Below are 13495 nucleotides of genomic sequence, written 5' to 3'. Positions count from 1 at the left end.
TGAAATCTATTATGACGAATTTTCAAATTTCATTCTAGAAGAATCAGTACACATTTTTATTTAGAAAAAAATCATTATAATATACTTGAAAAATGATATATATACTTCTATTATAATGTTGAACCTATTCAGGTTCTTCTGTAAGTCTCCTTTGTATGGGTTCACCATTGAAAAAGGTACCTTTACTGTGATATTCCCGCTACGCTCGGGCGCACTCACTAATGGTGGTGAGTTGCGCTTTGCACGGTTATTATTATTATTCCCTTCGAATTTTCGATCCCGCTACTACATATCCCCTCATTTATCGTGGCGCCCAGGGAAGATCCTAATCTACCAATTGGCGGGGATAGCTGGCGTCATCAATGTTTCGCCCTAGTTAAAAAAAAAAGATGGAGACGCTGCACACGTCACGTCTCTGTTTCTTCCTAGCCAGCTACAGAGCAGCCTTGATTCCTATGCATCTTCCAAAGTGGTTGTGCACCAGAACGCCTTGGCTGCATCAAACCGAAGGCCGCGGATTTTTTGTGCCTCTTGGATAGTGCAGCTAGTTGAGTAGTGCAGGTTCTAGATTGCGCTCGTAGCTAAGGATAAAGTTGTGTGTATTTTGCCATGTGGTGGCTGGCTTTCCCTCCTTTCTTCTACTCCGTACGCTGTACATGGTTGAAGCTGCCAAATCTTCAAAGTTTCCGAAACGAGCTTGATAGTAAGGGGCTCGTTTTGAGCAAAATTGATGGATAACCAGGGCCCGCCTTCGCTCGAGGAATCCGTAATATATGTGTAGAATCAGTGTGAGGGTAAATCGGTACCGAAGACGCTCATTGCCATCCTTTTAGAATTTGGGGCCAAAATGACCTGATTGTAGTTTTAGACGCGAGGACGTCAATTGAGACTTGTCGAGACAAAAGGATACCAACCTCGTCCCGAAAAGAATAATGTGGGTATACACGGAGAATTAGCTGAGAATTCGTGAAGACCAATCTTGGATTGTAATGTACAGAGGTGCCATATTGAATCTTTTTTTTGCGCAACCAAACACCCGTGGAGTTGGGCGGCACCAGGGCATTTTACACGGCGCTTTATAAGTTATCCCCTTTGTTGACGGGCCAACAACCAATAATAATAATAATGAGCAACCACCCCGCGATCCGATCATAGCGATGATCTTTTGGGTGAAAAGCCCAGTTTTCGGTAGCTCTCTCCACATAACTTGAAGTGAGCCAATCGTTTGAGGCGTACTTTGGAAGCAGATATTTCTAGAACCTTGGACGAGTGGGCACATATCTGCTGTGCCACCACGAAGCCTGACCGTCAGGTGGCTGAGCAAGAGGAGTCAGGGTCCACAGAATTCATACTCCTCCTCTAACGCGTTCCGATGAGGGTTTGTTTTCATTTTCACTTTTTATACATGCTGAATCGATCGGAAGAGTATGAATGGGAATGGAGCAATGTTGCAGGGGTTGGACAGCGAATAACCTTGAACGCTCTAAGGGAGAGACAATCCATGGCCCTCTCGATTGATATAGTGCGTAGTCCTGCTTGGGCAGCTTTCGACATTTACAGGAGTGAAGGAAGTATATAATAATACATTATTGGATAGACGCGAAGAAAGGGACTAACGCTGCCAAGAATTTCTCAGATTATGTAATTGGGTAACTATTCAGTGCAAACAGCACACAAACAGTGTAAATTGTGCAAACGGTTCATCATCTCATATTCAAAACAAGATCCTTTATTGAAAAAGACCGGAAGACCAGGTTAGAGTGAACTATTTTCTCTAGGAGCGATTTCACCTTCCCGGTAATCCAGCTTTTTCTCAAACAATCCGTTAACATGGTTCGAAAACTCAAGCATCACGAACAGAAGTATGTTAAGGCTCCGAGAGAGGATACCACATTCGCGCAACAAAACGTGAAATGTTAGAAGAAGAAAAAGACAAATTCCCTAACGCTCAAACCCTTATTATTCTAGACTTCTCCGCAAGGTAGATCTTCACACCTACAAATCCGACGCCGGACATCGTGAAGCCGCCATCCGACAGCGCTACCACTTCCAACATCCGCTCGATTATCAAAAATACAACTCGCTCTGCGGCTCCCTGCGACAACTAGCGCATAAGCTCTCCGCCCTGGACCCAGAAGATCCGTTCCGAAAGGACATCGAAAGTCAGTTGCTGGAGAAATTGTGGGCAACGGGCATATTGAAGCAGAGTCGTGAGCAAGGCGCGGGCTTGAGTAGGGTTGAAAGGGAGGTTACAGTTAGTGCGTTTGCGAGGAGGAGATTGGGCGTTGTGATGGTGCGGATGGGGATGGTGGAGAATGTTCCTACGGTACGTACGCCCATTTCCTCTCTCTTTGCAACCCCCTCCCCCCTCCCCCCTCCCCGTCCTTTTTCTTTTCAGTGTTTTACCTATTTGGCGCGACACTCCTAGGAAAGCTGGCGTTGTGGTTGCCTTTCCGGTTTTATCTTGGATATGGATTATTAAATTAAAAAAAATACCGGACATGAGCTAACTTGCCGTTTTCTTCTTCTCTTTTCAGGCCGTGAAGTTCATTGAACAGGGCCATGTCCGTGTCGGCACGGAGGTTGTCACGGACCCTGCCTTTCTCGTGAACAGAAATCTTGAAGACTTTGTTACCTGGGTTGATTCGAGCAAGATAAAGAGAAATATCTTGCAGTACCGTGAGAAACTGGACGATTTCGATCTTCTATAACCGGCCTCGTCTTCTTCAAGGCTGGTGTGAATCCGGGAAGGTAGCGGGATTATTTTGCATCTGTTTCACATTTTCCTGGCGTGTCGGGGATTGATATTTTGGTAAAAGCTTTTATATGTTAATCGGGTTCGAGCTGGGTTCCTATGGATTAGTAAACCGTCGACTTTTTTGCCCGTTTTCCCTTTCTACCGTTTTAGTTGGGAGTTTTCATATACCCTCACATGTTTTATGCATGGTTTATGAGTTCAACGTTCGTGTACATACAGGCACAGTATATCTATTACATGTCGTTTGTTTTGTCCTGCATTATTAGGCCAGAAGAAACTAAGGATGGGCAATTGGGAATATTAGGCTATCAAATGGTAGTAAAGTCATTTAGACACCACACCACACCGTTGTCCATTACACCGGCGTCTGCTCCACTCGAGCGCCAATAGCCGGAAAAGCTCCGCTTCCTTCCCTCCTCGACACAACTGATAACTATAGGGACTTTATGACTAGTATTTGGGCTTTTGTCACCGACCTGTTGCAAAAGCATGGTGGCTGTTGCTGCGGCTCTCTGTCGCCCCCATCCAGATCAGGAGAGCGGTACAGCCCTTTTTGGCATGGTTTAACAGGGCGAACTCTACTGCCCCTTTCGTTGTCCTCAAGCTGTATGTTTGCGACTATCTCACGCGGGCTCCTAGTATGTACAGTACATGCACATGTACCGATCGAAATTGAGCAAACAAATCAACCAATTCCCTGCTTCTCTTCCCTCATAAGGCTCCCCCGCAAGCCTAGAATGTTGAGGGCGACGAGCAATGGGTTTTTACTGACATTGATCCCTCTGAGATAGCATTTAAGCAAAAGCTTTTCAAGCTCAGAAATTCTCAGAAACATTCCTTGTTCATATAGTTATCTCAACAAGATATGTGTGTAATGAAGATGGCCCAAGCCCAACACACACAACCTCCTGAGCGCGAAACAAACATTCACATCTGCGAATCGACTGCCTACAGACAACTGGTGAAACAACGGCCTTTGCGACCACGGAATCGTGCCTCGGTTCCTATGGGAACAAAAGAACGGATGGACTTATATTAATCACATTATCAACCTCACCTGATCATACGTGAGGGGAAATTAATGAGGCTTATCTCTATTTTGCATTGAATATTGAGTGCATTTGTGGAGATTGGTGCGATGACCTTTTGGGACCGCGGCGTGAGGAATATAGATAGCATTCAGTGATTGAAAGAAATATTGACGATGTGCGACCACAAGCTCATTTCCTCGTCCGCGCTGGGAAATTTTGCTGCTCAGAACTCTCATCATGTTTGTAGTTACGGAGTACAAGATGGTCTCTTGGGCCTACGAAGCCAAGCATTTTTAGATAGGGGAACTCTTTCTGAGTCTACTGCGTAGTCTGATAAGTCAGCATAACCTTTCAATCAATCAAGCTTTACACGATTTCTATATAAGATAAAACAGAATGGATATTTCTGACACTAAAAGACAACCTCCCTGACAAGATCGGAGACAAAACAGGCGAAACATGGAAGAAAGAATAAAACTATGTACATGTACATTAGTTAATCGGAGATATGGATTTTGCCAAAATCCCCTTTGGCACTAGGCCTGGATTGGTGGGTGGGGTGAGGCAAGCTGCTTTAACCCAACCGGCTAAAGTTGCTCCTCCGATACTTTGTCATCGCCATCACTTGGGTAACCACTAATTAACTGTTGGGGGGTCCCGGGGGTTGATCGGCCCTTCTACCAGCAGTGCGCTGGTGGTGGTGACCACAAAACGACTAAAATCATGTGATACTGAATTTCTTATGCTTCCCTAAGCCAAAATACGCGAGGCAGCAGCCCGCCCGGCAAGTGGCAGCCACGGCAAGCAAAGGTGAGTTTCCCTATTACTTTGGGTTTCGGAGGCATGTTCTGACCAATATTACAGGTAGCGACAAGGAGAACGTTGAACCATTGCAGCCGCTATGTGTACCTACTAGTTAAACCCGTTAGCAGCGCCTTCGGTGGGCAGTCCCACTACTACACTCACTACTCCGTACTCCGTAGTCTCTTACGCGAGGTTATAGGTTGGACATTGGCAACCCCTATAGTTATCCTTCTGTGTCGCGAGGCCGTAGATGGGCGCCTCGAGTATCTCAGGTCGATATTGGCAGGATTGATTTTGTTTGTGTCACAGCGCGTAACCTTAGGAGCATTTAAAGCACTAACCGCTGCACTATCAGCAAAAGACTACTCCGTAGAATATGAAGCCGTCGGCTTCATACTGCTCTCGCTTATATAGTCATGCTTGCCACGCCGTTACAGATTGTCCCTGTTTTCTAGCTTTAGTGTACTTATGCCTGGTCAATTTCCCTTATCCCAAAGTCCTCTGCGACGGATAAAAATCAGAATAATTGATAGAACTAAATGAGATTATGTAACTATTTCGACTCTTGCTAAAAATTCATTCTACTTTACAAAAGACTTCCAAACTAATCCAAATCCCAACGCACAAGTTTAAGCAGGGGTATATATAAAATCAGAGAAAGGGGAGAGTGTGAGGAAAAAGAGAATAAAAGAATATTGAATACATTACTTCAACACCTCTGGGTCGTTCTGGGCCTTCTGCAGTACCTTCTTCATATCAGAATACAAATTTGGATTGGGGGTTTTCCACCTTCCATTGCCAGGGAAAACATCCCTCCGTAGCTTGTTGACCCAAGGGACCAATGGTTGATAATGGACAGTAGTGTTGTCATCCATTGTTTTCAAGAACACATCCTCTGCAGCAATCACACCTATCTTCATTCCAGCCAACTCTTCCGTGCTCACATAATTCCACTTCTCAAACCGCGGAACAGTTCTCCCTTTCCCCAATTCATCATAGTGAATGCATATCCAGAAAAGCACCCAGAAGAATGACTCGAGATCATGCATGAAGGAATGCTTTTCGCCGAGAAGCACGCCAATGGACATGAATGCCCGTGTGCCAGTTTTGCCTCGAGCTCCTGAAAATCCCTCCCGTTGTTCCTTGATCGCAAGGTCCAAGTCAATCAGGAATGACCGAAAGGAAGGATTACTGTCATCTTCATTCATCATGAGGTTGTTTGGTGAGATATCACATTGAAGCATACCAGCCTTTTTATGTAAAGACTCATATCCTTCAATGCAGCCCTTCAGTGTCTCGAGCAGGGCAACCCTCGAACTTGCTTTGTAGATTGCCTTCCCGTAGTCACGGATGATGACACGACGATGCACGCGGTTTGCAGTACTAGTTTTTGCTGTCTTAACTGGAGAACTAGACTGAATCCGCTTTCTTGGCGGCGGCAGTGATGTGTCGGCGCGGCTGGAGGATCGCTTCCGCCCAGTGGTACTGCTACTTCGTCTATCGAGCGAGGTACGGGACTCACTTCTACTCAAAGGCAGTATCAAACGGTTTGACGTCTGTGTAACATCCAGGCCCTTTCGAACGGCGTTAAGAATATCATCATCTTTGCCACTCACGCAAACCGTCTCATGATGATAGTATCTCGCTACATTGACCACGTTCTTCCCAGTCACCTCACGCAGCAGTTCACCTTCTTCGTCACGCTCCGAGTATTGCCACGAGTCTTTGATCACAAGAGGTATCTGTGAATCACCATTCTCTTGATGGGCCTTCCAGCAAGTTGTGGCACGGCCTGTGATGCACTGCGCCCGCGTCATCAATCCATCAATGATGAGACGTTCCTTTTGTCCATTTCGTTCAATGTCAATATACTTAATGCCTTCAGCATCAATAATGGTGGGATCATATCCAAGCTGCTCCTTGCTCATCCAGAGAAATCCAAGCACAGTGGCGACAAATCGCTGTCCCTCTTTATTGATGTCAAAATGCGTGGATGCGATCGCACCCAATCGATCAAATTCCCATAACCGCATAAGAGATCCGCAGAGTGTAAATCCAAGAACAAAACGACGAGTCTCCTGACACAAAAGTACTTCTCTTGCATACCTTCCCAGATCAAGACCTGCCAATGAAGGTTTATCATATTCGCGGTCATTCTTCAGTTCTCCTGGCACAAGAATCTGCTGCCAGTGATACTTAACAGCTTTATCAGCAGCTACACCATTCACAATGCCAATATCAAGCTTACGTTTCGCCGTTGAGCCTAATAGAGGTTGATGAGGCTGTATCAATAACCTTCGTTGAATGTTGAAAGTTGGAAACAACTCCTCAGCATAGCCCGTGAACAGAGTTATCATTTGAGAAAGCCATTTCAAGACATCTTGTTCCTTTGCATCCCCAGGCCATTCCTTCCAGCCATCCTTCTCATGATATTGCGGAGTATCGCCCTGCATGCATTTCTTAAAAACTGTATCAGCAATGTGCTCAAGATCCGTCACCTCTTCAAAGAAAGCTTCGTAGAACCCAGGGATATCAATGGACATCGGTCCTATATCCTCTTTCAGCACATTATCGACGTCTTTGCGATATTCACTCGAGTTGACAAGGCTGCTCATATTATACGTAATTGGGGTTTGTTGAATAAATGGCGTGCTAGGCGGAGGAGTGGAACGCAGGACAGTAATAATGAGGTTGATAACAGCAGTCCAGATGTCGATGTCCAGGGCCTTTCGAATGACGAGTTGTGACAGTGCACGATAGACTTCATAGCTGAAGTCATTCTGTTGAACATATCCGAAAAGATTAGAGATGTCCGAAGCCAAATTGCGATTGCCTAATCGGGAGGAAAGATTGAATGCTGATTTCTGTGTCATCAAAGCGCCGAGAAGGTCTGATATTGCCTCTTGACAAGCTGAGGACGGAGTATCAACAGCACTATCATAAGAGTTTAGATGCGGGCGGCAGAAATGCTCTGCATCTTCAAGAATAAGTCGTAGATGATCTAAAGAGTTTCTCAATGGGTGCTTTGCAATGACATTGCAATCGCTCTGGGTAAGGCTCGTCATTTCCAGAACCCAGGTTCAGTTTTACTACAAAGCGAGGTTGTTTTGGAATTATCACGAGTACCTAGGTAATGACGCGCCAAACGACTAAAGTCATGTGATCCTGATTTTATCATACTTTATTTAGTAAGCCTGACAAAATAATTTATCACCCTCGCGACGAGGTTGCACTTCTAACCAGTGCGAGGGACCAGTAGTCCCCTGCCTCTGGCAGTTTGACGAAGCTAAGATAATCTCTACTCTCTGGGACTGACACGAGCGCCGCGTTGATTCGATGAAGCCGACTGAGCCATCAGCCAGAAGCAGGAGAGCTACGGCTACGAACAAAAACTGACACCTCTCAATCCTCTTCGTTTTCAATGAACAGTACAAGGCCTCTACTCTAGACAATTCGTTGGTTCCTGTCATCAACGACCTTCCCCTTCGTCTCGAATCCTCGTCCTATGGCCTACGGCCTACCTATGCCACCGATGAAGTTGCAAACGGGTAACATATCACTCGAAACGCGGTGGATATTCTCTATGAAGATACAAAACGAAACATCTACACCAAATTTATGGAAATACCGCATGGAAACCTTGCTGCTTGAAGACCAATGTTTTTTTAATATCTGTCATATATGACCCCCAAATTTTGTAATTGTTGACAAGCGCGAAGCCCTACGTAACCACTAGGCCGTAAAGGGAATGGAACTAATAAATAGAATAGTAGTTACGTTACAGAGATAAGATTCTCCTTTCCGTTCCACAGGCTTATTATTGTCTTTCATCATTGTTAGGATTAAGCGAATGAGCTCTCCTCAAATGAAAAGCATTAGAAACAAACTGTTCTCATTTGAGATTTCGTGAGTATTAGACAAAGAAATTTTCCTGCTAATAATACTCGGAATCTATCTTATTGCTTGCAGCCAGTACCAATATGTATTTCACAATGAGTAAATAGGTATCCCGTTTCACATCCACAACACCCTTTGTTATTACATATCGAGTAACACCACTGATATAGATCTAAATGAATTGTGCCATGGTTTTCGTGGGAAATGAACAAGCACTGCTCCGATTCGTTTCTCGCCTTCAACACTGAAATAGGTGAGCTTTGATACAGATAGAGCTCTCTGCCACTGCCAGCCTACTTCTATTCTGTTTCCTCCTTGGGGCCCATGCGTAGATCTTGGGGTCTTTGATTGCGACCAGGGGGACAATTATCGCATCATGTTTCCCTCCGGCAGAGAAAGACTTTTCTAACACGACACCGTGTGATATTGGATCGGGAACTGTGAGTAAGGATTTTTCCTGCCTTCCTCATTAGATTACGCTAGAATAGAGGGTGTAGACTCACTTTTTGGTACAATTTTTTGGCCTCCACGACAGGTAAACAGTCGTCTGGAAGATCAAATCTCGGAGTCGGGCTGGGCTCGGATACAGTGCCATAGATTGCCGCGGCTGCCTTTTCTGCAGAAGGCTCGAATTCTTCTGGTAACGGTAAATATTTGATGGGATCGTCACTTTCTTGCATCTTTTCGACGTATCTCATCCATGCAGTCTTTAGCCGACTGCATTCGACACTAGACCCGGAAAGGTTTGGTCGGTATCTTATAATAATAAGTACTCCGTAGGATTGATGGAACGTTAGATAATCTCTCCCGCTACCCGGAAAGTTGATTAATAAATAAATCTTGTACACGAACGTGAAAGAATACTGAATCTCATTATCAATGAAGCGCAATTAAATTATTTTCGTCGTGGTGGGGCAGGAGAGCACGTGATTCAACGACATTTGACAGGTGAAAGTATATTGATATTGATACCAACCAACGAGACTAGTTTTTTGTTGGGGGTCCCGGGGGTTGATCGGCCCTTCTACCAGCAGTGCGCTGGTGGTGACTGAGCTCTTTTGCCCCAGTAGCCTACAGGTTATGAGACCGTTTAGCGTGAGCCCCGCTGTGGTCAACATGCATGGGTTTGATCCCAGGATGGACTTAAGAATAAAAATCCCAAACAATATCCCAGACATTAAACAGTGCCAAGAGACACCCTAGAAGTTTGCCCTAGAAGTTAGCCCTTGAAAGAATGAGCCCTAGAAGTGAGTCCAGAAAAGAGGCCGCTGAGAGGAGCCACTAAGAGGAGCCACTGAGAGGAGTCACTGAGAGGAGTCACTGAGAGGAGTCACTGAGAGGAGTACTCTGTGGTAGCTGGTCCGAGGGGGGTGTTGGGGGTCACGGGTTGATCGGCCCTTCTACCAGCAGTGCGCTGGTGGTGACTGAGCTCTTTTGCCCCAGTACGCCTACATTTTTCCACTCTCTAGGTCCCGTGACGCCAGCACACTGCACCATGTGTTTACCAGCAAACGTTTCTCAGGGACTTTGAGCACCATTCTTTGATTAGTGATTATTCGACTCTATGCTGTCCTTGGGATCACTAAATTGCTAGAGTGGCATTCTAGTATTATAACCAAAATACACTATGCTCAGGTAAAATATAGTGATTTTGGGTAGGTACTGTTGGAGTATCAATTTGTCAAGCAAAGTTGGACGCCAAGGTTAGGTCTGGTAAAAGGATTCGTTTGCGATAGGAGGGATATGCGGTAAATTGGTGAAGGCGGAGGATGAGTCAAGATCTAAGTTCAGCGCGGCAGGAAAGGTATTTGCCTGTGGCGTTGTCGGAACACTGCCGTATCGGGGGAAGGCGGAGAATGAGTCAAGATTCAGAGTCGGTACGGCGGAAAAGGCATCCGTCTGTTGCATTGATGTTCCTGATGTCGCTGGAACAACGCCGTACTGGGGAAAGTCGGAAAACGAGTCAAGATGTGGCGTCAATATTCCTGATGTCGCTGGGACAACGCCGTACTGGGGAAAGTCGGAAAATGAGTCAAGATTCAGATTCGGTGCGGCGGGAAAGGCATCTGTCTGTGGCGTCAATATTCCCGATGTCGCTGGGACAACGCCGTATTGGGGAAAGTTGGAAAATGAGTCAAGATTCCAAGGTCAGTGCGGCCGGAAAGGTATTTGCCTGCGACGTCGCTGGAACACCGGCGTATTGAGGGAAGGTGGAGAATGAGTCAAGATCCGGGTCTAGTGTAGTAGCAAAGATATTTGCTTGTGACGTCAATGGAACATCGCCGTGTTGGAGGAAGGTAGAGAATGAGTCAAGATCCAGGTCTGTTTCAAGGCTGCGACCAGGCTGCGCCCCGAGACCACTTGCTGTTGGTGACGGACTATACTGGCGAAGCCATTGCCTTTGAAAGTAGTATGCTTTAATTGAAACCCATGCCTGTTCAAGGTAAATTAATATTGAAAATTGAGGTAAGGTAATGTTGTTATATATTCATTGATAGCATCGAACTCAATGGGGTACCAGGCGCGTTTTTCAAACCTGTTATAACTTAGCTCTAGTCTTTATAATTGGGAGAGGAGGCTCTTACTTGTTTGTGTGTGCTGCTCCCAATGACAGAGTTATCGCAACATGCTTTAACCGTCCCCATTTCCACCCGTACCGTGAGAATAGCGAAATGTTGTTCCTCTTTTGTTGTTTTTCCTCCTCTTCTTCAAGGTCCCCCCAAAGCTGTTTCGTGAGATCGCGTAAAGAAGAGGTTAGGATCTCGGTATTCCGAAGGGAAATATCTTCGGCCGACTTCTTTGTTCGTGATCTATTTCTGATACTCTTTTTAGCGTGGATATATTGTTGTGCTTCCTCAACCTTCTCTGACATGACAATAAGTAAAACAATACGACCACTGCTATCATCACGAATTCTTATCAGATCATTGTAGCAGCGCCGGATGATGCTCGAGTCAAGCGCAACTCCTTCACAAAAGTCTTGAGGGTCAACACTCCAGACTACTGCGTAAGCAGACTGTCTTGAGACATTTGATTGCTTTCGGCTTTAGCCCCCAATGTTTTGTGATTAATACAAGGTCGTCTACCTGCTTCTTAGATAGCCATTTTCCACTTTGAGATCTAAATTGTGAGCACCATGAATGGCGTTTAGAATATGTCTCATCACGTTTAGGCCTCTTAAGCAAAGCTCGACGCAGGGATGAGAGTTGGTTGGGTGATTGTCTTATGTTGCTTAAGTAGTCGCCAACCTCCTTGATGAGTGAATTAGCATTGTGAAGAGAAAATGAGCGATGTGGTTTTACAAACACTATCTCCAGCGGCACGAATGACGTTTTCAAGCTCTGAGAGCTTTGCGCTTATGGCCTGATTATACTTAAAATCGGTCAGCAATGATAGTTGGTGGTATATCTCAGATGATTACTTACCGTAGTGGTCATCTTCGAATATTGATAAGGCTTGGAACAATAGAGGATGTGAAAGTTAAGGAATATTCAGATGGCAGATGTGTGCCATGCACACATCTGTATCTGTAGGCTACTTGGGGCAAAAGAGCTCAGTCACCACCAGCGCTGCTGGTAGAAGGGCCGATCAACCCCCGGGACCCCCAACAACATCTAAACTTTAGCGCTAAATTGCTTACTCAGAATTGGCCCCCACAAACCAAAAACGCCAACATCTATCAGTTTTTACTTTCCGTAATGACTCTCTATTTGTATATGTCTCATTTCCTAGCTCTTGAAAGATAAGTGCTTGGTTATGTTGGGGGTCCCGCGGTTGGTCGGCCCTTCTACCAGCAGTGCGCTGGTGGTGATTGAGCTCTTTTGCCCCAGTAGCCTACAGGTTAATCCATTCATGCAAATTTGGGCCATGTCTGCGTAGTAATGTAACGTGACTCACCACCCAACGAACTCCAAAAAGCACTCTATAGAGCTGTTAATTTTCAACCATAGCACAACAACACAATAAGATATTAATATTATTTATCTCTCTATATATTATAGAAAAACCAACTTTTCTGAGTAAAATGCCCTGTAACGTGACCTCACATGATATCACATGCACCTCATCAAATTCACCTGATGAATCAGAACAGCTGGCTCTGCAGTCTGTATAACTCTGATATTAATCTTCATTCTTTCCTTTACAGATGTTCTCTACTATATTTACATTCTTTATACTCTTCTCTACATTCATTACAACCTATACATTCATTAATATACTCTATTTATTATAGAAAAACCAACTTTTCCATGTAAAAAACACTGTAATATGATATCATGTGTATTCTATTAAAAATATTTGAATGCTCTGACTCATACAGCTCAGATCAATCTTCAAATCTTCATTCTTTTTTTCATTCTGCTTCTTTCATACATTCTTTATAGTATTTACATTCTTTATACTCACTCTTCTCTACATTCATTTTGTCAAATGCTCTGTAACATGATCTCATATAATATCATGTACACAGTACACTTCTTTGAATTCAGATGAGATTGAACAGCTGGCTCTGCAGCCTGTACAGCTCTGATTAATCTGATAATGATGATGGAGGTGATACAGAGTGAAAGAGAGTGATTAGAGTGATAGAGGTGATCGAGGTGATAAGAGAGAGGTAGAGAGGTAGAGGTAAGAGAGTGAAAGTGATAGAGAGGGCTACGGGGCGGTAGAGGCGGTGATGATGATAGAGGGGGTAGAGGGTGGAAGAGGTGATAGAGGTGGTAAGAGGGAGTAGAGGAGGGTAGGGGCGGTGATGGTGGTAGAGGGGGTAGAGGGGGTAAGAGGTGGTAGGAGTGGTAGGGGTGGTAAGGGGGGGTAGGGTGGAAGTGGTAGAGAGGGGCTGCGGGGCGGTAGAGGCGGTAGAGGCAGTGGTGGTGATAAAGGGGGTAGAGGGGACTACGGGGCGGTAGAGGTGGTGGTGGTAGAGGGGGTAGGGGTGGAAGGGGTGTTAGTTGTGAAGTGGTATAGGGTGGTTGCGGCCGTAAAAGGCGTAGAAAGCTGGTGG

At 45.2% G+C, this 13495-nt stretch overlaps 4 protein-coding genes across 4 annotated transcripts; 1 reads left to right on the top strand and 3 right to left on the bottom strand.

Annotated features, from left to right (window-relative positions):
* The first annotated feature begins 165 nt into the window (after nucleotides 1-165).
* BDCG_00187 (U3 small nucleolar ribonucleoprotein subunit) lies at nucleotides 166-4459 on the top strand. The gene is made up of 4 exons (XM_045415708.1): nucleotides 166-1862; nucleotides 1969-2326; nucleotides 2538-3364; nucleotides 3550-4459. The coding sequence occupies exons 1-3, from the start codon at nucleotides 1831-1833 to the stop codon at nucleotides 2709-2711; spliced, it is 564 nt and encodes a 187-aa protein (XP_045271595.1). The 5' UTR covers nucleotides 166-1830; the 3' UTR covers nucleotides 2712-3364; nucleotides 3550-4459.
* Nucleotides 4460-4994: 535 nt separating this feature from the next.
* On the bottom strand, nucleotides 4995-7794 carry BDCG_00186 (uncharacterized protein). Its single transcript, XM_045415707.1, has one exon. The coding sequence runs from the start codon at nucleotides 7656-7658 to the stop codon at nucleotides 5298-5300; it is 2361 nt and encodes a 786-aa protein (XP_045271594.1). The 5' UTR covers nucleotides 7659-7794; the 3' UTR covers nucleotides 4995-5297.
* Nucleotides 7795-8895: 1101 nt separating this feature from the next.
* Nucleotides 8896-9196, bottom strand: BDCG_00185 (uncharacterized protein; the record flags this gene model as incomplete). Its single annotated transcript, XM_045415706.1, has 2 exons — nucleotides 8994-9196; nucleotides 8896-8928 (listed from the first exon to the last, which is right to left on the bottom strand). The coding sequence occupies exons 1-2, from the start codon at nucleotides 9186-9188 to the stop codon at nucleotides 8896-8898; spliced, it is 228 nt and encodes a 75-aa protein (XP_045271593.1). The 5' UTR covers nucleotides 9189-9196.
* A 998-nt stretch (nucleotides 9197-10194) lies between these two features.
* Nucleotides 10195-11927, bottom strand: BDCG_00184 (uncharacterized protein; the record flags this gene model as incomplete). Its single annotated transcript, XM_045415705.1, has 7 exons — nucleotides 10195-10586; nucleotides 10684-10924; nucleotides 11076-11088; nucleotides 11148-11506; nucleotides 11565-11741; nucleotides 11797-11853; nucleotides 11916-11927. 7 exons carry the CDS (start codon nucleotides 11925-11927, stop codon nucleotides 10195-10197), a joined length of 1251 nt encoding a protein of 416 aa, XP_045271592.1.
* Between the last annotated feature and the right edge of the window lie 1568 nt (nucleotides 11928-13495).

Source organism: Blastomyces dermatitidis, assembly GCF_000003525.1.
Source record: "Blastomyces dermatitidis ER-3 genomic scaffold supercont1.1, whole genome shotgun sequence".
Classification (NCBI taxonomy): Eukaryota; Fungi; Ascomycota; class Eurotiomycetes; order Onygenales; family Ajellomycetaceae; genus Blastomyces; species Blastomyces dermatitidis.
This window is presented reverse-complemented; position numbering and strand designations above follow the sequence as displayed.